Here is a 27,838-nt window from a genome sequence, read left to right as displayed (position 1 = left end):
CGATGACGTGCGACTGGATGGGACGAGTTTGGGTATTTGGTTGGGCTGTTCTAAAACTGACCAAGTTGGTAGGGGTAAGTGGGTCGGGCAGAGTGAAAAGAGTTGCAGGGCGGCGTGGAGCGGTTTTTGTCAGAAGGTCCGGAGTGTACCTGGTGAGATTTGTCATGTTTAACAGAATCGTGTGACTGCGTATCAGTTGCTGGCAGTGTTGCGAATGGCGTTTAGGGCAGGAATCCTGCTAGGTATGGTACGCATTCCTTTAGCATTGGCTCGGCGAAGGCGTGCTTGGGATGGTCCTGGGAGAAGATATGGCGGATTGGGCAGTGGAGATCTTGCTGCTGCAAGCGCTACGTGCAAAAAATTAGTCCAGATAGAATGGGGAGAGGCACCAGTGGAAGGTTTTGCTGTATTTGTGGTGCAGTTTGTATTAACAAATGTTTTTCTTCGTAGGTTGCGTTGGGGGCCCAGGGGTCAAGACTGTTCCCTGGATTGTTGGGCACTCACTTGTACATTGGGTGTCAAAGTACACGGACAGGCAGGTATACGGCCGTAGCCTGGGCCTGCGCAGCAGCCACCATGAAGTGCATTGGTGGGGGGGTGGGGGAAAGGGAGGAGAAGAGTGGAATGCGCTGGGGAGCATTGTTGCCCTGGCTTACAAAAAAGGTGGCACAAAAGAGGCTGCCCGGACATGTTGGTAATTCATCTGGGAGTAAATTACTTTAAAAAGCACTCGTGTGTCCCTGTTACATTTGATGTAACGCGACTTGGAAGCCAAGAATAGCAATCTTGTGGGCGCATGTATTGTTTGGACAGAAATTGTACCAAGGAGAGTCTGGAGGTGAGCTCTTAAGCCAGCTGCAATTGAAAAAGCGAAGGAAATTGAACAGCGCAATGAGTTTTTTGTGGGAACGCAGGGATCAAGGAGATTGCACATGTGGGTTTGCGGCTGGAAGAGCCATTGCTTTTTTGCAATGATGGGGTGCACCTTCGCACATAGGTAATGCATATTACATGATGGAAACGAGGGCTGTCATCAGTAAATTGTGCAACGAGTCCATTTGGTGCTGCCGGGTTTGAAGGCGAAAGGTGCACTGAACATGGGTGGGGGCAGGTAACCACCCTACGGGGGTTCCCTGTTTGGCAGACTGTGGAAGGGTGGGGAGTCTGACTGGCATACTCACCCCCCCCCCGGGGAGGGGGAGACAGGTGCATGATGGGGTGCGGGATGCAAGAGTGTGATGGCTGGAGATGCTGGAGGAGGTTGAAAGATAAGCGTGGAAGCGAATGGAAGGAGGGAGGAGATCGCGGAGTGAAGCGGGAGAGAGTAACTGGAGTGTGGGAATGGATGAAAGACATGACGTTGGGGATTGTTGATAAGTTAGTGATGTGTTGGTTAATTGTTGTTGTCAACCCTGTCCTAATAAATGGCCTTTTACGCTAACATTCAGCATTGGAGTGGTTATTGCGCGATGTAAGCTTTTGTGTTCCTGTCGGTTGTCACTAGAAAGGCTCCGAGGACTGCCACCATGGTCTGACCTCCTTTGAATTGCAAACGTTTGGATGTATGCAACCCACAGGCACGCAGGGCCGGTTTTACAAGGCCCAGACAATGCATAATTGTACCCGATTATCTCACCTCTTAACAGAATCAGAGCAACCCGGCTGGATGGAAGGATTAGGAAAACAACTGGTAGAAGTAAAGTCTGCACTGCTCACGTAGAGGCAGTGATACCAGCCAAGTGGGCAGAGCAGGGACAGCTTTGTGACAGCTCTGAAGTGTGCTTGGGCTTTTAAAGGGGTCGGAACGCTGTCTGAGCTCTTAAAGACCCAACACGATTCAGAATACGTACAGCGTCACAATGTATCTCGAAAGACAGAGCGCTGTTCACAGATTACAGACACTGTCGCGATAACCTAAAACATAACACGATTGAGGGCTGGACTAAAACGCATTCACTAAACTGCAGCACGACCACAAATTCCAGCTGGCCAGTAAGCCATTTACTCGCTCGACGGAAAGCCACACTCCAACCCTTCATTCAGAAGGTTTACTTATTGCTACGAATCTCAAATTGGTCACTTGTAAAATACTAAAATGTAGTTTCTAATGTTTCAGTACCTTGACAATTAGTGGCTGGATGAAATTCCTAAGATATAACCGCAGTATCTCTGCCGACATGGAGCAAGGTGAAATAAGGGACTTCAAAGAGGTTAAACACGCCCGCTCCCTAGTTGCAACTTTGTCGAATGAAAGATATTAAATTATTCCTTTTACAGAAAACTAGCTCCTCATGCAAGAAGCCTCACTTCAGGTAAAATATGCAAAACGCGGGGACAATCGAATGGAAGGTGCAGTCTCATGGGAGAGTTAAAACAAACACCACAGCCGACAACTACTCCAGAGATGGCTTCAGCCTCCCCCACACTCCTTGCCCAGTACAAGAATACGCACCCTCTTTTGCAAGCAGGTAAACAGGAGCACTTTTTTGTAAAGAGAAAAAAAAAAAAAAAAAAAAACACACAACCAACAAAAAGACCAACCTTTGGAAACTACGGAAAGCGCTCAAGCATTCGACCACAAGATTCTGCAATTAATAAACAGCCTGAGTACCGGCCAGCGGTCATTGCTAACTGGTCCTGCCTGCAAAAACCAGTTCAGTTCTGCTGCAGCCGCCCTGGCCGCCACTCTGGGAAGACATGGCTTGGCAGTTCAGGCTGCACTGTTCCCATGAGGCACAGGGTCGTTTCTGATTTGCATATAGCTGTGTCTGAACTGGGGTGGCAAAGTGAGCTAAAGAACGATGATGGACTCGACCCAGATCTGTGACTGGGGGTGAGTGTTTGAAAAGTTTCAGCGCTCCTTGTGTTTGCTTTGTGTGCCACTCTGAAGCAGCCAGACTTCTCTTCATGGTCCTTGATGGGGAGGGGAGGGCAGAAGAAAGGCGTTGCATGTTTTCTGAAAGGAGAGCCTGTGTTGGGCTGCTCTTACTGCAGAATTCAGGCTGTGAGCAGGTGTATTTGGGAAGCGTGCCCTGCCGGGGACATCAGTCTCTTGTTGCCGCCCCTCTGGTGACATCTGCTGCCTGCGGTTTCTAAACAAACCGAACATGCATTTCTACCAGCGATATTCCTAGAAAGGGGCGCTCTGTAGCACTGTAGCTCCCGGAGGCAGGAAGTTCTCAGCGCAAGCAGTCTGTGGGCACAGCCTTCTGGGAGCAGCAGGGAGGGGATTTGTCCTGCTAATCCACTCTTCACGAAAGAGGGCACCACTCGGACCAGAAACCTAATGCAGAGGATGTACCATTCCTTCTACTTAAGTGTGATGTACAACACTGAGACACATCCCCACACATCCAGCCCGAAACGGGGAGCATGTGACTCATGTGAGAGAAGTGACCCACGAATCACCACTTCATGTGCGATAGATCAAAGGAAAAGACCCAGAATGCAATAGTACGAGCATTAGAGGTTGGGGCGAAAAGAAAGAAGGCCTGCTCGGGACAACGCGTCATGACTGGTTTAGAACAGAGTTCTGATGTAAAGTTTATACAGCTTCAAAGCACTACGTGGGACTTGAAATGAAGTAAAGAGCTATCCACTTCACCAGCACCCACCGCCTAACACTAAACTTGAGTAATCAAGGGAACTCCCTTCCCATGCGCTCAGGGAAACAAAGGGAGGGAGAGGTTAAGGATGGGTGCATGGAGGGAGGGTCACTAGGTGAGGGGAAAAAAAAAATGCTCGTTGTGAAGAGAGGATGTGGTATAACATCCAGAGCTTCAGACTGTTCCTCAGATTCAATGACCTAAGAAAAAGGAACTAAGAGCCATGCAGCAGGAAGATGACAACTGACTTGCCCCAAGACCCACCAGCCTGTCTCCACCTTAAAGGACCCTGCTCACAGATACCAGTGTCTCGCAGCCAGCAACCTCGAGGAGCCCTAGAGACCTGAAGTGCATTCGACATACTCTTTAGTCCCATGGACACCAGATTTGTCCAGGAAAAATCCAAGGACCCCGGATCCATGACCCTTGCACCACTCTGCACTCGTTCCCCCATGGCCAGAGGCCAGGTGGTCCATTGATGTCTCCCCGGCGATCCGGACCTGGGATCCAGCATTGGACAACCTCTCCCGACCTCCCACGATGCCTGCAGCCTCATCCTGAAGGCCCCTGACCAGATATGGTGAGAGAAACCAATGCCTTAAGACACCCCTGCACCTGCAGCCCAGAGGCATCCCCCCCACCATCCAACTCACCTCTGCAGTAGCTGGATTCCTTCTGCCAGTCTTCTGGACTAAGCCTGCAGCCTTTGTCTCCAACTTAGGATCTCCGTTGCTTTCTACAGGGCACCTGACGCCCCCTTTGCACCCTGCCGCTCCTGTGCCCCTGGTGATGCATCCTTGGTGCTAATTGATGGCCCCTCCAGTGCTGTCCTCAACCCCCAGGGAATGTGTCTCTGAACCGCAGGTACTTACCTGCAACTGGTGCCTCTTCGAGGTACCCCCCAGCTTCTATAGGCTAACATTGGGCTCAGTGACCCCTGCACCCTGCCGCCCCAGTGCCGCTGGTGGTGCAGTATCTACCTCAGTCCCACCCTTGCCCAGTGTTGGTCAAACCCGTCGAACACTGAACTTTTAAGTCTAGTGCTTACCTAAAAAAAATTACTCAGTCTTTCCTCCCATATGGATTGCATTGGTCTATGAATTGCACTAAGTGGATTCGGAGACATTGAAGCATTACATGCACCTGTAAAGTATTTTTAATGCTTATACAAACAGTTGCCAACTGTATATTCAAAGTATTGTATTTCTGAAAAGCCTACTTACCTGTAACTGAGTTCCACTCGGTTCCTAATATAAAAGTAACTAAAGTAATATTTTTGCAAACATTGGCCTCGAGTCAGTCCTTGAATGTGTTCCTGCCTTGAATGAGGAAGTGTACAACAAATGCATTCACACTACCCTCGGATGAGCCCAACTGCTCAGCCCAGCTACAACTACATTTAGTGCAAGATCTTATCTACTTTATCCTCTGCTAAACCTTTGGCAACTTACAGGACACTATCTTTTTCATGTAATATATATTTATTTTAAATAGGAACTGTAACCTGGCAGGATGATGATCTACTAATAACGCTGGATGTCACTGCCCTATATACCAGCATCCATCATTTGGATGGAATCAGGGCAGTAGAACACTATTTGCGGACTAAATCTGTTCACATGTTGCAACACAGTAAAATGCTGATTGATAGGATTCAGACATGTTTGAACAACAACTACTTTCTTTTCCAAAGCCAGGTGTGTCAACAAATGAGAGGCGTGGCTATGGGGGCTTGCTTCTCCCCCAGTTACGCCTGTTTACATATGGGACTGTGGGAGGAGCAGATCCTCAGGGCCCGCTTCGGCTATGCTTTGGACAATCATATAGTAGCCTGCAATCGTTATATAGACGATTTGTTTGTAATTTGGAGAGGGTCTGAAACAGCAGCCAATGTGTTTATTGAAGAAATCAATGTGAACAACCTGAATCTAGAATTCACGGCTCACGTGAGCAAAGCTTCTGTCAATGTTTTAGATGTAGAAGTGTTTTTCAAAGATAATCACCTAGAGACCAGATTACATCACAAGGTCACGGCAGGTAATACAGTTCTGCATGCCTCCAGCCACCACCCTGACCATCTGATACGCAGTATCCCCTATGGGGAAATGCTGCGCATCAGACGGATCTGTAGTATGGACACTGATTATGTGGAGGCTCAATTGAAGAGTAGGCAACGCTTCTTGGCCAGAGGATACACAGCTAAAATGCTTGACATAGCAATGAAGAAAGCTAATTCCATCTCTCGCTCTGTAGCGCTAGAACACAGTTCTGTTTCTATTGCATCATCTGAATCATCTAGTTCCAATCTAGAGCCACCGAGGCTATTCACCACCTACAACCGGCAACATAACAAATTGCGTATGATCTTCAATAGAAATTGGCCGGTTGTTCGTAACGATCCAATACTGGGTGATCTATTTCCTGAATCCCCGGCTATCACATTTTGGAGGGCTCGTTCCATGAATGACATGCTGGTAAAGAGGAGCCCAGAAATCAACACAAGCAATTTGTGGATACAGAGCTCTAAAGGTTTCATCAAGTGTGCTAGTTGCAAAGCTTGCAAATTGGGTAGGAACAAGACAACATATAAAATTCCTTTCAGTGACGTTCCTGTCAAGATATCGAAAAAACTAACGTGTAAAACTGAATATGCCGTGTATGTGCTGGAGTGTGCGTGTGGCCTGCAATATGTTGGCAGCACCAAGTTGCAGGCTCACAAACGCATTCTCCAGCACATGCGGGCTATCAGTAACAACGATGCAGCATACCCAGTTGCTAGACATTTTAAAGAGATCAATGGTAGCTGTTTAGACTCTTTAAGTTATTTTGTAGTGGATGCAGTCCCACGGCTACGCCGGGGGTGGGGGTGGGGGGGGGGGGGGGGGTGACCGCGAGTCCCTGCTTAGGCAGTTGGAGACCAGGTACATTCTTGAGTTGGATTCCAGAACCCCCAATGGCCTAAATTCAAGTGAGGATCTTTTTACCTGTCTATAATGTCATTCAGTACCCCATCAGGCAGTTGACTGTAACGGCACGACATTGAATTGGGTCATATCCCGCTACCACATATGGTTTAAGCATGTGTTGTCCCTTTCTGCCGCTCTTGCTGTATATATTTATAGCACAGATACTAGTATTTTAGTTGTCTCCATTTTATAATTACTTCACTCCTCCCCTTTTTTTTTTTTTTACACACTTCACTGGTTCGTGACTTTTTAGGGCAGATTAGATGTGTGGTCAACAAGGTGTGTGGTCAACAAGGTTTTTGGTATCATATCATCGCAGCTTTTTTTATGGTTTAAATATTTATGAAATAGATATTTAGCAATGCTCTCCCAGAGACTTAGTAATCTTGTTCTTTCAATTAGAAAGTTGTATGAATCTTTCAATTAGAAAGTTGTATGAATTTTACAATCAAGATGGCAGATATTAATTTTCTTCCAGTAAAAGATTCCAGGTCTAGTATGTGGGGAGTCTTAGGGAAACTTGTCATTGTTTAATGTGTGTTTTTTTCTATCTTTAAGTGCGATGAGATTATAGGCTAGATACTCGGATGACAATCTTGATAAATTGTGTGTCAATATTGGGGTCACTGAGAACAATAAGTGTGGTGATGTTGTTGCTTTATGAGGATCGATATTGCAGCAGAATTGTTTGGTAAAAGATGCGATTGCATTGCACTTTAGCATGTTATATATTATTTAGTTGTTACCTCATTATGGGGAACATTTCTGACATGGCCATACTTTGTACTTGCGGAAATGTGCACATTGCCCAGTTTGCAGATTTGCTCAATACTGCTGCTATCACACTGAGTAACTGTCATACTGTATTTTGCACAGTCTTTGCATTGACTAAACAGTATTATGTATTAGACATCTAGCATTACTATCCCAATAGAATACCATTGTTTGTCCACATGGACTTTGAACTTTGATGAACTTGGCATATTCTGTATTTTGCACAATTGTTTTTTGCACGCTTTGCGCCTAAATTGACAAGATTTGTATCAACATTGTAAATCCTTGTAGTTACCAAGTCCGGTTTTAAGATCTCATGGCTATATATACACGTATATATATATTTTTTCTATATCTATTGGCCCGAATATCACGCGATACAATTACTTGCACTTTAAATTTCTTGGCTTCTACCACATGCGTCATGTGATCAAGGCCTCCGTGTTGAGGCCGAAACGCATCATGGTGGTGCGTGGTGCACCCATGGTTATATAAAATTACCTTGCACTGAATGGATCTGGGTCCGTTTTCGTCTTTCCAGTGAATGTGGCAGGATAGATAGAGAGAGCCAGCTTCCTACAACCATCCTTAGGGAGAGTTGAACACCTTAATCTTAAAATATAATCACTTGTGGTAAATTAACTGTCCCCACCTGTAATTGAATTACCATCATTTACGGTGGGAGGGGGGGGGGGGGTTTGCAGTCAAATAAAATAGACTTATCCCCTCACTTATTGTGGAACGTCACATTAGAAGGTGTTAAATCGTGAAAGTGACCAATATCCTTTGATAACTACACATTTAGATAAGAACTTGATTCTTCAACTCAATTACTTTTGAATTTAGGGTGGGCTCAAGGGCTACTAAGAAAATAGGCAAACGCCAATCAATTGACTGTTACGCGCGATTTGCTATTGCTCAATAGGCCCTGTTTGAGAGGTCTCCAGGAAGGAACAAACACAGTAGAACTGTGGGCACCATTACGGTGTTAGGGCAGTCCTTACTCTGTTCCCCCGCTCTTGCTCAAAGGCGGTGATTCGAATTTAAGAACGGAGCCAGGAATTACCCAATTTATATTCCAATCTCAGTCCTGGACATCTCGGTAAAGATCTTGGGGGACGGTCCTGCTGAACATATGAGAAGAAATGCCCTGTGTATTTTGCCTTTATGGACCTCCGTGCGGCATTTAATAATGTTGACCGATCAAAACTTGGGAATTAGTGCTAGAGATGGGTTTAGTGTGTCAAATGTTTAACCTGTAGATGGGGGATGCCCAAGATAGTTTCAGCAGGGTTTTTTTTTATGTCTTTAAGGGGGAAATGGTCGACCCCTTTAGCAACAGGGGTTGGAGGGGTTGGGTTCATCAAAAGGTATGTATTGGCCCAGTTCTCCGAAAATTAACAAGAAAACTTCCTTTTGCAGCGAGAAGGAGATTTCGCTCAGCTTGAGAGAAGAGCCACCCCTATACTCCTCCCCGCAGAAGTCGCAGTACGTATGACTGGAACCACAAACAGATTAATAGGTTTGTGTATTTAGGGTAGTCAATAAACATATCTAAATCTCATGTGAGGAGCTGGGCCCCAGAAATGATGAAATCAAAGGCCTACCAAATTAATGGTATTAGGTGGAATACTCACTGGTTTTTATTATCAAAGGATACATTTCAACCATTTTTAGGTCTTGCCTACGCAGCGCGCATGTGTGCGACTATCACCAGGTATGTTAAACGTACCATACGATAGGCTGTACGCAGGCGAGAGGTTGGAGCTCGGTCTTCGAGGAGGCATGGCTACTCAAGCACATGTTTTAGGAAGCGGCTTAAAACATTTTACTTTCAGTAGCAATGGCTTTGACCATGCACATAAGCAGTCACTCCTTTTTGACAATTTTGTTCTTCAAAGCTACAAGTGTGAAGAAAATTTAGATTTTATTAGACCCAGGGTTCAAATTAGCTCTCCCCGAAAACCCCTCCTTTGTTGAGGACATTCAGATTGACAATTAGTTGGATAATTTGGTTTAGATAAATGTTGTGTACTTCTCTGGTAGATTTTGAAAGCTATTCATCTTGGGTGTACAAATGGATTCTTTTATTGCAGGTAAAGCTCGGAGGCTAACTCATCAGTTCTTTAATGGAGGAGAGATGTTCTGGTTAAAAATGACGAGTTACTTCAGATTGCAAGAAAGCCATTACTTTAGAAGACCCATTTAAGAGGGGGTACCCAGAGCTGTGGAATAATCTAAAATGATCTTCAGTTGCTATGGATCTGTGCTGATCGAAGAACAAGCATTAAAGGAAACTGAACATAAATAGAGCCTCCGTTCTGAACACAACTAGTATTTTTCTGTGTGCCTTAAGCCTGGGCTGTGGCAAACACCTGCTAGAAGGAAGTCAGGCAGCCTCGAGGAAGGACACATCTGAAGCCAGGGGTTTCTGAAATCGGATCCGCAGACCAGTGCTGTTTGCCGAGCAGCTGCAGGAGCATCCGGTTCTTTTAATTAGGTTGATTGCGAGTGCAGTCTGCTTTCCTCAGTTGATTTGTGAGTAATATTTTCATATTATGGCTTTTTAGCGGTGACAAATTTGACTGAGAGTAAGGGTCGGGTTCAATTGTAAACTAGTCTATAACCTTGGGGCTGGTTCGTGTTATAGAAAACAGCTAAAACTGATAAGTCCCTGGTCTTTTCACGGATGTGTATTCAAGCCAGACTGCCGTGGTTACAAATAATTCTAGAGGTAGTGTGATGGGACAGTGATGTGAGACACGCACAGACAGAAGACATGTTACTGTAAAGTTTCAGCGCTCCGTCCTTTATCTCCTTATGTTTGATTTTTTTCGCCCTAAGTTGGCAGGGTATGTCCAGACGTGGGTCCCTTGCTCACTTTGCCACTGGATTCAAGATAGCCTGGCTGATGAGGGGGGGGGGGGGGGGTGTTACCCCGAAACTGGTCCCAGGATGCTTGTTTCCAGTCCAGGGGAGACCTAGTTTGGCAGTTTGGGCTGGTCTGTTCCCATGAGTTAGTGAAGACTAATGTTCCCATGAGTTAGTGAAGACTAATTTGCATATAGCTGGGTCTGAACTGAGGTGGCAAAGTGAGCTAAAGAACGATGGATTCAACCCAGATTTGTGACTAGGGGAAGAGGGTCTGAAAAGTTTCATCGCTCCGTCCATCATCTCCTTGTGTTGGTTATGTTACTGTTAACGCCTAAACCCTGCACTCCAGCAGAATCCAAGGTGTAGTCATGACCCGATTAATCACAGGATGCAAGAAACATACAACCCACTCTACCCCAAGAACCGAAAGTGAAGGAAGGTGCTGGCAACGACAACAAAATGTCTCACATTAATGACACTAGATTTTTCCATTAGATGTACTAAGGGAATTACATTTGTCAACCCACCATCAGCCTCATGCGGGTCCCGGGCACTGGAGTTATGGCAGGGGGCACTCGTCATATGACGGACCTGCAGACCGGTAGCAGGCCAGAATCCCCCCTCTCCCAGCTACAAGCAGCGCAGCACACGTCACATGTGATGGACTATGTTAGGTCATTGGCAGGGCATGGCCGGGGCGCAAATTGTTACTTCGGATAACTGAAAGTGCTAAGTTTCAGAGCTTTGTTTTTAAACAATGGGGTTAGTAATTTCAACATCCAGCTATGACGTATAACCTCACTAGCCTCAGGTTGTGTCACTGTATTAACAAGTTATAATTAAGTTACTTCAGTCCATTACAAAAAGTGTACCTAGAAAGAGATAGATACAGTCATACATCAGGCGTGCAACGGCCATTGGGCTAAACGGACACTAAATAGGGTTATAAAATAAAAAAAGTATGTATTCATCTGTAATGTGACTTTTCTTTTTGTTGCCTTTAATTATCAGTCATGGGTCATTCAGGCAGCACTAGGACAATTAAGAGTGCTTTCTAGCTATAATTACTGTTCGAAGTATGCACAGATAAGTGCTAAAAATACAGCTTAGCTTTAGGTGACTGCTTATTTTTGTACTGTCTGGGACATCAAAATAATGAGCTGGCAACCCTAATCATGAGACTGGAAGTTTGTTGCAGGATCAGCACATTAGTTCTTCCACCCTCGATCCCTGGTTCAATCAGGCGTTTGTTAAGCGCAACTACTCACCTGTAAGGGTCTGTCGAAGAGCCAGGTCTTGAGGTCTCCTACGAAGATGGGAAATGTCTGTCTGAGGTAGAGCGAAAGTGCATTCCAGGCCTTGGCTGCGAGGAAGGAGAAGGAGCGGCCTCCTGATCTGGCTTTCTGGTGCAGGGGGGGGGGGGGGTGGGGGGGGGAACCCAGCGTAGGAGAGCTGGGCTGATTGTAGGGTCCCTTGGGGTGTGTGGAAGTTGAGTCAGCTGTTCAGGTATGCTGGTCCAGTGTCGTGTGGGGACGAGTATCTTGAAGGTGATTCTAGCATCGACGGGGAGCCAGTGGAGTGTGCGCAGGTGCTGGGAGATGTGGCAGGTTGGGGACCAGTCTTGCGTCGACGTTCTGGATGTTCTGTAGCTTGCGGTGAGGTTTTTGTTGATTCCGGCATAGAGTGCATTGCCATAGTAGAGTCTGTTTGGTGACCAGGGCGTGAGTGACGGTCTTGCTGTGTTCGAGGGGGATCCATTTGAAGGTCTTACGAAGGAGGCAGAGGCTTTGGAATCAGGAAGACGAGACGGAGTTGATCTGGCGGTCCATTTTGAGCGCGGAGTCCAGGAGGATTCCGGGGCGCGGAGGTTGGCGGGTTTCCAAGGGCAGGGGGCCACCAGGTTTCGCTCCAGGCGTTGGGGTTTGGGCCCCATGACGAGTACTTCTGATTTGTTGGCGTTTTGTTGTATGCAGCTGCTTTTCATCCATTTGGTAACTGCTTCCATGCCTTCTCGAAAGTTGTCTGGCGGTGTTGGATTCGTTGGATAGGGAGAAGACGAGTTGGATGTTGTCTGCGTATGACAATGTTGCGTTCGTAGGTCCTGACAATGGGGGTGAGTGGAGCCATGTAGAAATTTAAGAAAGTCAGGCTGAGGGAGCTGCCCAGGCAGGGGGGGGGTGGGGGGTTCTGACCAGTCGAGGTCCTTGTTCTGGATTCCTGCGTCGTGGAGTCTGCGTATTAGGGTGCGGTGAGAGACTGTCGAACGCCGCTGAGAGGTTGAGGAGGATGAGGGCTACTGTTCCTTCTTTGTCCAGCAGGGTGCGAATGTCGTCTGTTGCAGCGAGGAGGGCGGTTTCCGTACTGTGTTTTTTTCTGAAGCCGGATTGGGAGGAGTCGAGGATGTTGTGCTCTTCGATGAAGGTGGAGAGTTGGCTGTTGATGGCGCTCAATGACTTTTGCTGGGAACGGGAGCAGGGAGATGGGTCTGTAGTTTGGAGGTCGGTGGGGTCTGCCTAGGGTTTCTTCAGGAGGTGGTTGACCTCTGTGTGTTTCTAGTCATCGGGGAACGAGGTGGTCGCCAGGGAGCGGTTGATGGTGTGGCAGAGCATGGGTGTGATGGTGTCTGCGGCTCTGTTGAAGATGTGGTGTGGGCCCGTTAATTCCATAACAGAAATAGTTTAACATATCTGAAAACCTACGCCACCGTCAATAACATGCTGAATTACTTCAACGTTTGTCTCAATGCAAGGTGCATTCCAACAGCTCTCCTCATTCTCACCCTGCACTCACGCTAAATCACCCTGTGTTGGAAAATGAGGCAGCATCTGTGAGGCCTGCACAAATAACATGACTACATTTGTCCTTCACTGGGAACCAAACACCCAATTGTAGCGCCTGACTCGGAGGGTAACGTTGCAGAGCAGTCTGAGGCTTACTCAAGGGAGGTGGTGTGGGCTAGTAATCGCCATTTGCAGGTGCACAAAAATAACACTCAATAATTGATTGTCCAATCTGTACTTTGCTTTATAAAAGAGTACATTTATTAAACAAACACACACACACACCTCAATACTATGCACAAATTTACAGATATACATAAGCTGTTGGAATTACTTTGTGACATTGCATAACATCTTCACCCCTCCCCCAGTGGGGGGGGGGGGGGGAAAGGGGGGGGGGGAAGGTGGGGGTCTAGTACCACCACTCCCATGTATGCACATCAACTTGGCCCCAATGCAGATAGTTGAACATAACCTGGAGCGAGGGCCCTGCGCACTGGCACCATCCCAGTGGCGACCCACCCCATTACCTCAACAAGCATTAAAAAGGGGTAAACCTGCCTTGGTAACACATGACCCTGACTTAGCATCTCCTACTGACCATAAAGTATGCACCTCTATATCTTAAGGGCTAGCAGTCTGGGGTCTTCACCTAAGCGCAGCAGCAAGAATCCATGTTTACGCACACTTTAGAATGACAGTACTCATCACCTTGGTTGATCATTTGAATGCATTGCAATTACAGCCCCTAAAGGCACCACAGATTAAATCACAGGATTGCGCATATACAGCCAAACACCCTAGCAGGACTGTCTGGCAACATAACCCCACTTGGCTTATGACATCTCCTTACACATGTGACTTAGTCCCTTCAAAAGAAGTACTCCTGGCAACTACACTTCTCCTGCAGTGCGCCTCTTCACTGTAAAAAGAATCACAGGTAAAAGCAAGATCCAGCAACAAAACTCCATTTAGCTTAACATCACTTTACACATGGTTTCAGTCCACCTAAAAAGAAATAACCAATAGTAAATGCATTTCTTTACAATTACACCACTTTCCCTCCAGGGGATGCACTTCTCCACACATCCCCAACTCAGCCCTTCACTTCATGATGCACTTCTCCACACACACTCAGCTGTAGAACAAAAGTTCCAGCCTAGAAGGGGTTTAAATGCTAGCTGAGCCCTCGAGGGGTAGTTTCCTTTAGGCCCCCATGACACGGAGGGTGGGACTTTTCTCCGTGCGGGAAAGGGGGGGGGGGGGGGGGTGAGAAAAGAAGACCGCTTCTCCAGCAGCTCCCCCCAGCACCTTTTCACAAGTGAGGGTGACCCCCCTCCTCTAGGGGCCACAAAGCACCAAAACGGCAGATTTCCAAATGCCTGGCGAGGCATTATGGGGCGCTTCATGCTCCTCTTTACCAGCCCCAGCCACTGGGAACACTCTCCTCCGCCCTCGGGGTCTCTGAGAGGGTGGAGTCAGCAGGGAGCTGTCTTCACTGGCTCCCTGCACCAGCTTGAAGCCTGGCTCTCCTCCTTGGCCTCTCTTCTCCCTGCGCAGAGGCCACTGCTCCTGCACACCGGTCCTGGGCTCTTCTTCTGGTGCTGTTAGGGTCCTGGGGGCAGTCAGGGGGGGTCTCTCCTTCCAACTGCCCATTGCACCAGGCTCCAGCACCTTCAGCAGACCAGACCCCAGAGAGCTTATCTTCCTGTGCAAGCACTTTTTAAAAGTGGAGTAGGGGGCTGGCAGGAAGTCTCTGTTGGTCCTATCAAACAGCAACACATCACTTTCCTGCCCCTGCTCCCTCCTTCTTGCCCAGCCTCTGGGTTTGTTCAAAATGGCGTCATTCAGTGTCTCGGACCACATGGCCCCTGAAACCCAACTCCTTCCCCCCATGCTGCCTTCCCTCCTTGGTGCAGCCTGGTGCCTGGCACCCAGTGACAGTTGCTAATGGATGAGCCTGTAGCCCCACCCATCTTCTCTTCATGGAGAGGAGGCCCTTGCTTGTGGAAGAAAGGTTATCAATCCATCCAGCTAAAGGGCAGCCCTCAACCTGGGTCTGTTCATGGCTGGCTCAGAAAAATAAGACCGTTCTGGATGACCCAAAAAGCAGTACAAATATGACTTTGGACTCTGCAGAATACTTATGGTCACATCCTCTACAGTGACTTAAGCGCATGTCTGGAATCTGTAGGCCTAATGTAAGTTAATCTAGCCCATGGCTCCACATTCCCATAGGGGAATAATGAAGTTTAAAAATAAAAAAAATAAAAAACAGTAAGACACACTGACTTTCCCTGGCATGTTTCTTTCCAGTGTATAAAGCCTATTCCATGTCACCACCCAATACCGCATAAGTCCTGCCACACCATTCACTTTGTAGCTGCTCCTGGACTGCGTACGCTAGGAATCTCCCCTGCGCAGCCCGTACACGTGTGCACACACATGTACACAAGTGCCTGCATGTAACCTGCCCCGTGTCCCTTACTCCAGCTGCTGCGCAGTGGCCTGGTCAAGCCAGGGGAACACCAGTAAAATCCCCATGCAGTCTTACATCCAGAGTTCACTGTGGGTGAGTCCCAACTTATGAGGCTCCCCCACAGTAAAAGATCAACAATTAGGTGCTCAAAAAGCGAAAAATACGGGCGGCCCATAGTGTCAGAACCACCTTCTAACACCCTGCACTCACGCTAATCACCCTGCACCTCATTCTGCAGCCACACAAGCCCACTACTCATGTGACACTTCACTCACCTGTCCCCCCACTGCTCAATCTGCAATCTCACTCAAACAAGCCATCACTAACCATGCATTCATTCCCCTCTGCATTTACATACGCACCCAAATTCATATGGTCACCTCACTCACCCCTCTTACCCTACTCACCATCGCTTTGATCACAGTGCACTCACTTGGCCACTCCTGCCGCCCACACAGCTCAGAGGGTTAATGGGCCTCCTACAAAGAACGTGTACCATGCAGCCCACAGAACTGAGTAAACTACAATTAACGCCATGAAAAAATGAAAGTGTTTGTCAGAAAGGGGCTATAGAAAGATGAGGTGCATTGTTGGCGAGGGAATTCACGGAGGAGGAACTGAGGGAGGGGCACCCCAAAAACTGTTGCACTGTGTGCGACCAGTGCTTGGGCCAGCCCTGGCTGGGACTGTTAACCCCCCTGCCCCCCAAAGTTTGGGTATAGTTGTGCCCCTGACATACATACACCCTAAATATTTTTAGTGTAGTCCTTTTGCTAACTGGATCCAGGCCCAACCAAAATAAGTCCTATTTCTATACCTCCCCCACCCCCCCCCCCCCCCGTTTTCCATTCCGTAAAATTTGGTCACCCTAGTTTAGCAGAAACTGGCCGTTTTCGGAGGGGGGGGGGGGGTGTCAGAGGGGAATCATGGCTGGCAGCAGCCTCCTCATGCAGTGAGGGGAGGCCCCCCCAAAGGCAGGTGCTTAACCATCTTGGAGTGGATACTGTGGTGTGTCGGGCCTCAGGCCTGCATGTTGGATGAATGACCAGACACCGCGTATTTGGGTACTAAAAACTGGCCCAGGGAACGTGCGCCCGGCCCCTTTTATTTCCAGGGTCACCTGACCGGTGACACCTGTGGTGGGTGGGTGTAAAGTGTGGGGCACAATAGGGAGAACACTAGAACGTGTCCAGACAGACACTAAATCTCTCCCAAACTTTAATGAAAAGCAACAGTCAAAGGTCCAACCTGTAAGAAAACAAATAAAACACTACACAGCACCAAATGAGTCTCTTCAGGCCATCAGCCAGGCAGCGCTAGAGTTTTGGACCGCATGGTCAGGATGCTTTAGTCCGCCTTGGAGATGTATTTCAGACCGGTCTGGTCTCACAGTGTTGGAGTATATTTACAAAGTTCAAGTATCGGTGCATATGGAGCGGTGGTGGAGTCCACTCTGGAGATCTCACCGACGCCGAGGTTCCGGTGGACGACAAAACTTACAGCTGTTTTAGAATACCCTGACCCGAGAAACTCCTCTGTGGCATAATGGGCACCTGCCTGACCTGGCGGCCCTGCAGGGCTTCTGGGTATGGGATGCTATAGGCATCTCAACCCTGGGGGATGTCGTGCTGGATGGTTCCCTCAAGTCCTTTCGGGATTTGCATGCCCTGCTCCCAGTTCTTTCAGTACCTCCAACTCCGCCATGCACTCTCAGAATTTAGCCCGTTGGAGGCAAAGGTCTTCATGGGGGATCTGGAGACCAAGAAGATCTCCCAAATCCATCAGTCCCTAGTCACCCACTGCTCTCCTACGCTTCGGGGGGTGTGGGAAGGGGATGTGGGTACGCTGAGGAGGAAGACTGGAGGGAGGCCCTAGCCGCCCCTCGGGGAGCGGCCATAGCGATGAGTCTCCGCCTCATTCTATTTAAATACCTACACCGGGTCTACTTTACTCGGGTTCGACTGGCGGGCAGGATGATTGCCTCCCCGGAATGTCTTTGGTGTGGTCGGGAGGAAGGCACATTTCTGCACACAGTCTGGCAATGTCCATCACTTGATCGATTCTGGAGAGGGGGGGGTATTTCATGTCTGTCGGAGGTTTTGAGGTGGACACTCCCATGTACACCACAGTTCGCCCTGCTTCATGTTATGGAGGGGATTGGGTGCAATGTATATTAAAAAGGCATCTTATGCAACTGGGCCTTACATTGGCGAAACGCGATATCCTAATCGTCCTACTATGTCTGTTGTTTTGGTAGTGCCTTTGAAAAGGTCAGTTGCTTTCTTGCTTATGTACAATCTGATACTGCAGCTGCCTCTGCAGTACAGGGCCCTGCGACATATGTGCAATTTGACACATATATATATATATATATATATATATGTATAAATAAATAAATAAAAACTTACAGCTGTTGGGAATGATTTCAGTATGTGAGGCCTTTCCTTGGAGGAGACATGCTTGATGGTCTTTCAAACGCCTGACTGCTGAGCAGCTTCCGACTTGCCTCTCCCGCCTAGACTCCTCTTTCACTGGAGCCTCCTAGAGAGCCTTCCTGCCTTCCTGCCGGGCTGCCATGGGACTGTGTGGGCTTCATGTAAGCCGCGCGAAGGCGTCACTGAGGAACTGCCAACAGGACTCCCATCCAAGTCGCTTATGTAGCTGCAGAGGGTGGTGTCTCTGTCTAGATGTTTCGCCGTCAGGACTCTGGTCCTGTGCCTTCCTCTGATGGTCTTTGGTTGACCAGTCTTCAACTGTGACCTTCATGCATCCTGTGCCTGTCGTGGAGCTGCTGCCGACGCATCTCTCCCATTTAGATTCCTCTCACAGAAACTCAGTCGAGGCCTTTGCCCCTGGATTGCCACGTGACTGTGTGGGCCTTTTTGTAGGCCGCGCTGAGGGAATCGCTGCAGAACTCCCAACAGGGCCACGGCCAAGTCTTGTGTAATCTCAAGGGTGGATATTCCAATGGTCGGGTATGCTCTACTCCGGCAGGCTTCAGGTGGACGGGGGCACACAGAAGGTTCCTGGGTGGCTCGCTTCATTGAACTCCGGTTGTCTAGAGTGCGGGGATCCACTCTGGTGGTGCGACGCTCCTTGGTGATGATGCACATGGTTACTTTCCTTTATTTGGGCAACAGGCAACGATCTATTGACTTGGGGTGACCTTGTGGAGTGAGGAGGCCTACAGGGACTTTGCCACCCGTGTCTTCATCTTGCTGAGGCTGTTCTTCACCCATGGCATCTGCGGTGAGAAGCAGGGATGCTGTCCGACTTAGACTGCCAATGCTCGGGACTGGACGGTCCCGCTGGGAAGCGTTGGAGAGAGACGTGGTTCGCGATGGCTGCGGCTTACATTCGATTCTCCCATGGGTCTGTCTCCAGGGATGTCAGTCCGGCTTGATGGCTGTCTGGTGTCTCTCGGTGCACTCATCTTATGGTGGTACGAGTCCTCTGTCCTGTCGCTCTGCTCCTTTTCCTTCTGCGCGCCTGTGGTGGTTGTCTGCCCTGTGCCACTGTTCTTTCTCCGTTCGCGGAGTGGAGTCCTGCCACACTCCGCACCTTCTGACCAGGTTCCTCACATGGATGTGGCAAATCTGCCACATGTCTCATGTGTGCCACATAGACATCTCACTGGTCACATCAAGTACTTACGACCGTCTTCACCCTTTTGCAGACCAGTCACAGGTCTGTTCTGTCAGTAGGACTTGCTTCTTCCTCTTGGGGACTTTCACAGGCACCATCCCCTCCTCAGGGATTTCGCGTTGCTCCTCTCCTCTTGAGGGAGTCATGCTTGCACCTAGAGGCTACACCATTGTGGCACTTGATCCTGCCTCCCTTCGGGCATGCTTGGGAGAGTTGGTCACTGAGTGACATGCTCCTTGATTGTGGTATGAATGTGGCATCCAGCCACATGTGTCCTTGGAGCGCGTTGCGGTGGTAGCTTGCCACGTGGAGTGTGCGACTCTTCTTGCCTGTCTTGGGTCATTGGCAACTCCGCCTTAAGGCAGTGTGAGAGAGGACACTGCTGTCTTCTGCCCACTGCAGGGCTTTGCTGGCATGGTGGAGATGTAGAGGATCTCCCTTCAGTCTTCAGCAGTGCACTTCTCTGGGGAGAGCTCTTTCTCCTGGGAGCCTGTCCGGATTGTCAGGTTTCTGGGTGCATGTGTCGCGCACATTTCGTCTTCTTAGGTGCCCTCTCCTGGCTTGCAGTGGTGGATATTCACCACTGGGATAGGTGGTGCGTTCTTCTCGCTTGCTGTGGCGCAAGACAGCCACTGGGGGTTGCACGTAGTGCAGTGTCTATTCCGTGCCTTCCGTAGGCTTGCTGCCTTGGGGCTTGACTCCATTCTCTTTGTTGGGTCTCAGTCTCTTCCCTCAAGAGGAGCAGCGTGGCGTTCCCTTTTGCTCGTCAATCCTCTGGTGTGCATGCAACTCCGAGTGAAGTAAGGGGGGGGGGGGGGGGTGCCCTCGTATACCTCTTGAAGGTCCCGGGTACTTGGCATTGCGCATGAACAGCTTAAATGCAGTTGTTCACCATGCAGGAGTCTGTGCAGCTGATCTCTCACTTACATGGCAGTGGTGCAGTGCCACGACATGGTCATGCCATATGCCTTTAAACAGTTTCATGAGGGAAACACTAACTTGGAGGTTCAGGAGCAGACTGCGTTCACCCCCTTACCATTTACTGGAGGCAGTATGCTCAAACCCTTTCAGAATGCCTCATATCAACTGGACATGCTGGTTACAGTGCAGGGGAGTTGCCACTAGGTGGTACCAAGAGAAGGTGCAGTCAGTCTCCTCCCGTTAGTGTGGTGCTGCTACTAGTCCACACGCGATATGGGCAGCAGAGTGTCCCAACAAGCTGCCCGCCTTTCTTCGTGGCCCACGTGGTGCTCAGGTGACTGGAGGGCATTATGGGCTCTTTAAACACGTGGGGTGGCAGGTCCCTTTTGACCGTCTTCACCCGATTGGGGCTGCTACCTACGTTCCTGACTGGGTGCAGTGCAACAGGGCGACCGCTAGGTGGCTCAACTGCATGCATGGGGATAGTGCTCTTATTTTACCTCGGGCCACGTAGGGTGTGAGTTGCAAGTGGGGGAATGCACTACCGGTGCAACGGTCGCGAGCACGTCATTCCGCTCTCACCTCCTGGCGGGAACACTACCTCCGGTGCCTTTTACTTATCTTCCTGCTGTCAGGGTCTTCGCCGACTGCTGGTGGCAGGTGTTACAGGTGCGCGGGGGCCTCGCAGCGCCAGCCCTATGGTAGCGCGCCAATAACTGAGACCACACTGATACTGTCTCGGCGCGAATGCCCGGCAAGGCGCGCCCCCTTTATTTATACAACAGCGTACGCCACCGTTGTGGCGTACGCATAACGTCCTTTACTTGCGCGCTCTAGCGTCGGACGCTAGAGCGCTAACTGCAACATCCCTCTCCAACTTGGATGATGAACCCGGATGTGGATATCATAGTCACTCACTTACTTGGCATGCGAAGTCTTTGAGGCAGCTGCTCGGCGGGGGATTCCCCCTCAGTCCATACCTGGCCGTTGCTCGGGTGTTGGGGTTTGACGGGTAGTCGAGTTCAGCCCCGCCGGCCGCGAGGTCAGGGTGTTCTGGCTCTGTTGTCGACTCGTGCCTGCTCGGGGTGACTGGGATTCCATTTCGGGCATCTCGGTGTCTTCTTCCTCGTCTCCTGCGGTACCGTGTCGATGTTCCGTGGCCTCGGGAATCCGTTTGAACCACAAGATGTTGCGTGTGGCCGATTCACCCCCTCTCCTTGCTGTCACCATTGTTCCGTGTCTGCGCTCCACTGTCTAGCTCCCGGGCTCATACCGTGGTTTGAATTTCCCTCCTGGTCTCCGGTTCCTTATGAGGACATTGTCTCCTGGTCTTAGGGCGCGTTCCCGACTGCCCCTTGACTGGCTCACTTGCTGGTTTCGGTGCTTCCTTCTTTGCAGCGCTTGTTCTTCCTCAAATGGTGGAGGGGCCCACCCTGGGGCTGTGGGCAGACCATCGCGGCGAGTCCCTTTTAGCATGAGGGCCCAGAGGCCTGTTTGGTGGAGCAGTGGGGTGTGCTCCGATATTCCCCTAGGAACCATTGAATCTCTCGCTCAGGGTCTTGCTGCTCAGCAACCGCTATCCGTAGGGCTTTATTTAGTGTTCGCATAAAGCGTTCAACCTCGCCGTTGGCTTGGGGCCAGTGAGGGGTGATCCGCCTGTGTCGTATGCCCTGGAATTCGAGGAACTCTCGGAATTCGTGGCCTTGGAATGGTGGCCCATTGTCACTTTTCAGTTCTGAGGGGCGCCCGAACATGTTGAACATCTTCTCTAAGGCTGGCCCTAAAAACGTGAACGCCGTGGAGGGTAGCGCCTCTACCAGGGGATATTTGGAGAAGCTGTCAAGAACTACCAGTGTCACTCTCCCGTCTGGGAGGCTCCCGAAGTCTACGCTGATTCTGTCCCATGGGTACTTCCCTGGTTCTTCAGTTACGATGGGGGCTGGGAGTTCTGGTCCGCTAGTTATCTGACACGCGGGGCAGCTCTTCACGATGTCTTCCACTACGGTGTCCATCCCCGGGAACCATACCTTTTCCCTCATCCGGGCTTTCCCTCATCCGGGCTTTCATTTTCTCCGTTCCCTGATGCCCCTTGTGGGCGAGGAGGGTGGCTTGGCGGCGTAGCGCAGTTGGTAAAACTATTCTGGCTCCCCTCAGGATGATTCCCTCCCTGGTTGCACTGAGTTCATTCCGTATCCGCCAGATCTGTTGTAGGTCCTTTCTCTCGTCATCCGTCCACGTGTTGGCGGACTGTATGAAATTGGTCCATGACCCCTTTTGGAGGGCCTCTCGGGTCTTGGCCATTATGGTGTCGTGCTCTGCTGCCCGTAGGATCTCATGGAGTGTCAGCACTTGGGGGCAGGTCAGGGCAGCTAATAGGTCGAGGTGTGCTTCGGCGTCGTCTTCCTCCTCTCTCCCAGTCGGGGTGGGTTCACACCTGTCCGGGTGTCGTGACAGAAAGTCGGCCGGATTCTTGGCGCCCGGTCGATAAGTTATGTCCATGTGATATTGTTGCAGCCCAATGGCCTATCTCTCTATTCGTGGCGGGGGGTGCGGTGCTGTCCCTTTGAAGGGGGGCACTAGCGGCTGGTGGTCCGTCACGACAGTGAACGGGTGTCCACAGACGTACAGGTGAAAGTGTCGACAGCCCCACTTTATGGCCAGCGCCTCCTGCTCAATTTGGGAGTATCTTTGTTCGGTTGCTGTGAGTGCCTTGCTCGCGTACGCCAGTGTTGCCCATCGCCCCGGTTCTTGCTCCTGGGTGAGAACCGCCCCTAGTCCCACCGGGCTGGCGTCGACTAGCACCTCGGTCTTCCTTGCTGGGTCGAAGTAGACCAGGGTGGCCTGGTCGAGGAGCGCGGTTTTGACGGCTTGGAATGCGTTGTCTTCGCGAGGTCCCCACTGCCACGGGATGTCGTTTTTCGTGAGGTGTCTGAGCGGTTCGGCAATCTTTGCAAGGTTCGGGATGAAACGCCCGCAGTATGTGGCCATTCCCAGGAAACTGCGTACTTCTGAGGCGGAGGCTTATGCAGGAGAGGGCACTGGGGGCCTGGTCAGTGGAGGTCGACGCGAGGCAGGGGCGAGACTAGGCAAGCGGGGGATGTTCATCCGCTGAGTTCAGGTGGTGATTTTGGTGTACACTCGCTCACCGTGTGTCCGACAGTCGCAGCACGCCGTTTCAAGCCACCGCGTCTGTCCACGTGGCAGGCGCGCGTTGTCCCCGGCTTCTGTCAGCAGCAGAGCGGACTGGAGGAGGTCCGGCGGAGGGACGGGTACGTGGGACTAACGCGAGCGGGCTGTTGGGAAGCGGCACGGGTGGTCGTGCACGCGGCGCGTCTGGCCGCCCTCGTCGCCAGTGTTGCAGGTGCGCGCGGGCCTCGCAGCGCCAGACCTATGGTAGCACGCCAATAACTGAGACCACACTGATATACTGTCTCGGCGTGAAAGCCCGGCAAGGCGCGCCCCCTTTATTTATACAACAGCGTACGCCACCGTTGTGGCGTACGCAGAACGTCCTTTACTTGCGCGCTCTAGCGTCGGACGCTAGAGCACTAACAGCAACAGCAGCGTCGCGCAGCAGTATTCTTCTCCGACGGCCCTCAGCACGTCTGTCCTGTACAACGTGGCATCCCACTCTTCAATGCAGGCCGCATTGGGCTGACAATGCAGCCTGGAGGTCGTTGCGCGGCCAATCCCCCCCCAGTTGTCGGGATGCCACACCTCTCCCCATCAGCCGTGGAAGTTGGAAACTGCTCCGCAGCGGCACATGGCGCCGAGCCCCGATGCTCACCAGCAGCCACAGGCTCACACCCACCTCCGGAATGCATGAACAGCACGATGAAGGTGGGGGGGCCACAGCAGGGATGGGCGGCTCTCCTTTCTTCCTGCACACACACTAGCACTGCTGGGGCGTCCTCCCACAGTTTGCTGGCAGTGAAGGAGCCATCTTGAGCCTGGAGTTCACTCACAGGTGCTTCGTTTCAACTTGCCTCAGAAGGTGCAGGCTTCGCACCGGGCGATCGCAGCCTCGGTTTCCTCGCCGGCAGGATGTGCATCACATTGGCGGGTGGCAGCTGTCTCGCTTCCACTCACACTGTAGATGCTGGGCACCGTATCACACCAATGCGGGCGGGTAGCTTGCCATCTAATGTGGGCGTATCCATATCCTTTTGCTCTCGGGTGCCAACCTCACTGCGGGGCGATGTGCCTGCTTTCTCAGGGAAGGCTGTCGCGGCATCCGATTCTCCCTATCAGGCAGGCTGCAGCGGTGCTCTGGCGGACCTATCCACCCCTTACCTCACGACTTATATCGCCGATGGCATGTCGTGCGGGTAGGGTTGAAGCAGGCTAATCGTCATCTGTGAGGAACGTTAGGATCCCCCTTCCACAGGCACACAGGGTCAGCCCCGCCTCGTCACCATTGTGGTGTGTCGGGCCTCAGGCCCGCATGTTGGACGAATGACCATAGCGCAGTCAGGTACTAAAAACTGGCCTAGGACACGTGCGCCCAGCCCCTTTTATTTCCAGGGGTCACATGACCGGTGACGCCTGTGGTGGGTGGGTGTAAAGTGTGGGACACAACAGGGAGAACACTAGAATGTGTCCAGCCTGACACTACCCTAGCCCGCTCCTACACCGCTCCCCGAGTTGTGGCTGCTTCCGACTGCACATACACTCACCCCTCGGCACCTCTCACTGCCGAGAGAGGCTCGCAGGCCACCGTCTAATATGGAAGATATTTCACAGTTGCCTATGGAATGTGGGGTTCGTCGTTTCAAGGATGGCCCCTCCCACCCCCACTTCTGCCGGGCTTTACCACTGCCTGGGCCGCCGGGGGGCAGCAGAGAACCGAATTATCGATCCTATGCAGTGTAGCACATTCTGGGAGCATGTTTTTGCTTTGAGCTAGAAAGGTAATATGTTAAAATCCACACATCAGATCTGAGCAGCAAATGCATAATTATATGGTAAACCCCGAATCCGCCACGGAATCACTTCGCGCGCCTCTAAAAATTTCAAAAATAAGTTTCTAGATGCACGGCACTTTGGAAATGTTCTTCCCAGTAGATAACGTTCACGGTCCCCAAACACACAAAAAACAGAGCGGGAAACAGCTGCAATCTCCTGTCATTTACAAGCCGGGTGAGCCGCGAGGTGGCCTGTCGGACAGAAGGCACATTCGCTTCAGAAATAACGTGTTCATTGCATCGTCTTGCTGGAGGCGCTGTGCAAGGAGGGCCTGGCGGGTCAGGGGTGGGGTGTGATTTACGGGGTGATCGAGCGTTATTATGCGTACCCACGGGGGAATTCTAGACACTGCTGTCCCAGTCATTTCATTCTCGCAGCGCCTTAGGCAGACAAAGGAATCCGCCCAGGGTCTCACATGGCGCTCTCCTGGACCTCCACCTGTGCCGAGAAGCGCGGCAGCAAGCCGTTTCTGCCCCAATATCCCCCTTCACCAATAACACCGATTGCTCAAGCGCCTAAATGCGGGTCACAATGAAACGCTATCAATGACCTCATAAAAACAAAACGTAAGTCACACCCTATAGTGAAGGCATCTCAGATTCACCCACACACTTGGGGCTCATAGTAAGCCCTGCCTTGCCACAGGTCCAGCCCTGTGACTTTTTTTAACGAGTCATTATTCACAGTGCTGCGAGATCAGGTGGGGGTCGCCAGCGCTATATACAAACATATTTTCAAACTAAAGATACAGACTGGAAAGGCTATCCCGCTGACGCCGAGCGAGGACTCTGCCGTTTTGGGTACCCGAAGCATGAATTCCCAACGCGTGACGTCTTAAACAGAATCTAAGAACGGATTAGAAGGCAAGGAAGACAGCATACAGCACAAAAAAATCCCACCCGCTATTTATTCTTAAATTGCCCATGGTGTCCGGTGCAGGAACGCCGCCTGCAAAGGGCAGTAGTATAAAAAGGAAAGATTACTGTAAGAACACTCTGAAAAAATAAAAAATAAAATATAAAGAGTGAGGCGATCCCCACGACTCCTCAAAAGAAAGAGGGAAAAAAATGCTCCCTGTTGTTCGGAATTTACCTACATTGGCGATGAGGGCGATCTTTCTTTACGTATACACCGCCTACAACAGGGGCTACATCTGCAAAGGCGCTTTATTAAGTCTCGTCCTTACCCAGGGCCAGGCTGCAGAGCAGGAGGCACGCGACGCTGACGAAAGCCTTCATGCTTCTAGGAGCTGGACAGAGGACCTTGTACAAGCGGAGGCAGAAGAAGGACGGGTAACAATGAAAAGGGGTGGGGCCGGTCCTGCTTATAAACCGGCCCTCAGCTGGTGCCTACCCGCCCGATGGGACCCCTCCCCCTCTCCTTTGCGTGCCGGTGATTGATTCCGTGACGGGGTGTGCGGTTTATTAATTCACGGGTCCAGGGCTCCCTGGGCTCTGCGTTTGTTCCTCACTTTATGTCATGCAGCTGTTTCGCTATTTGGGGTGCTGCGCTCGCTTGCCGATTTTGTTTTATCCATTATCTGTTGATGTCCACGTTTGTGCATATTTTTAAACCGTTATCAATGTAATCGTTTTCTTGTTTGACTCCATCTGTTTAAACGTGGTTTATTCGCTCGCGATCGCAGGATTTTCAACTCTCTTGATGTTTTTACATTTTCGTTAAACGTGAGTTATTTTTTGAATATTTATTATGTATTCGTTATTAGTGCTTCTCTTATGTATTGAAGCCGTGTTTTTTAATTGCGCTACAGTCATGGGTATCATACAGCTGTGGGACGGGCTACAACCTAAAACGTTTGCGCGTGGGGCATTGGGTGGGTTTGCAATGGGACTAATAGTCCCGGACTATTGAATAGGGGGTGAGGCGGGCACCTATATCCATCCATCCATCTCCAAACCCACCCATTCATCCATCATTCCACTTATCCATCCACCCTTTCACTCATCCCCAGTCATCCATTCTTTCAATCACCCATCAATCAATCAATCAATCATGAAATTTGTACCGCGCGCTACTCACCCGGGAGGGTCTCAAGGCGCTTGGGGGAGGGGGTCTGCTACTGTTCGAACAGCCAGGTCTTGAGCGGGTTCCTGAAGGCGAGGTGGTCCTGGGTCAGCCGCAGGTGGATGGGCAGGGAGTTCCATGTCTTGGCCGCCAGGTAGGAGAAGGATCTTCCTCCAGTGGTGGCTCTCTGGATGCGAGGTACGGCGGCGAGGTGCGCGGATCGTAGCTGGCGGGTGGGCGTGTAGAAGGTCAGGCGGTCGTTGAGGTACTCGGGGCCCAGGTCGTGGAGGGATTTGTGTGCGTGGGTGAGGAGTCTGAACGTGATCCTCTTGTTGACGGGGAGCCAGTGTAGGTCTCTCAGGTGGCTCGAGATGTGGCTGCGTCGGGGGACGTCCAGGATGAGTCGGGCGGAGGCGTTCTGGATATGTTGGAGTCTTTTCTGAAGCTTGGCTGTGGTGCCGGCGTAGAGGGTGTGTCCGTAGTCTAGTCGGCTGGTGACGAGGGCCTGGGTGACCGTATTCCTGGTTTCGGTCGGGATCCACCGGAAGATTTTGCGGAGCATGCGGAGGGTGTGGAAGCATGATGAGGAGACGGCGTTGACTTGTCTGGTCATCGATAGGGAAGAGTCCAGGATGAAGCCCAGGTTGCGTGCGTGGTCTGTTGGCTTGGGTGCGGTGCCTAGGGCAGGGGGCCACCAGGAGTCGTCCCATGCGGAGGGTGATGGTCCAAGGATGAGGACTTCTGTCTTGTCTGTGTTCAGTTTCAGGCGGTTGATGTTCATCCATTCGGCGACGTCCTTCATCC

At 50.7% G+C, this 27,838-nt stretch overlaps 1 protein-coding gene across 1 annotated transcript in view; it reads right to left on the bottom strand.

Annotated features, from left to right (window-relative positions):
• The window catches only part of LOC146822052 (uncharacterized), a 49,591-nt gene extending 23,245 nt beyond the window's left edge, over nt 1-26,346 (bottom strand). The window contains exon 1 of the mRNA XM_085613169.1: nt 26,196-26,346. Coding sequence (XP_085469295.1) covers nt 26,196-26,247 — 52 coding nt within the window. The 5' untranslated portion in view covers nt 26,248-26,346. The remainder of the gene's footprint in view (nt 1-26,195) is intronic.
• Nucleotides 26,347-27,838: the final 1,492 nt, after the last annotated feature.

This window comes from Triturus cristatus, chromosome 6 (genome assembly GCF_964204655.1).
Source record: "Triturus cristatus chromosome 6, aTriCri1.1, whole genome shotgun sequence".
Lineage (NCBI taxonomy): Eukaryota > Metazoa > Chordata > Amphibia > Caudata > Salamandridae > Triturus > Triturus cristatus.
This window is presented reverse-complemented; position numbering and strand designations above follow the sequence as displayed.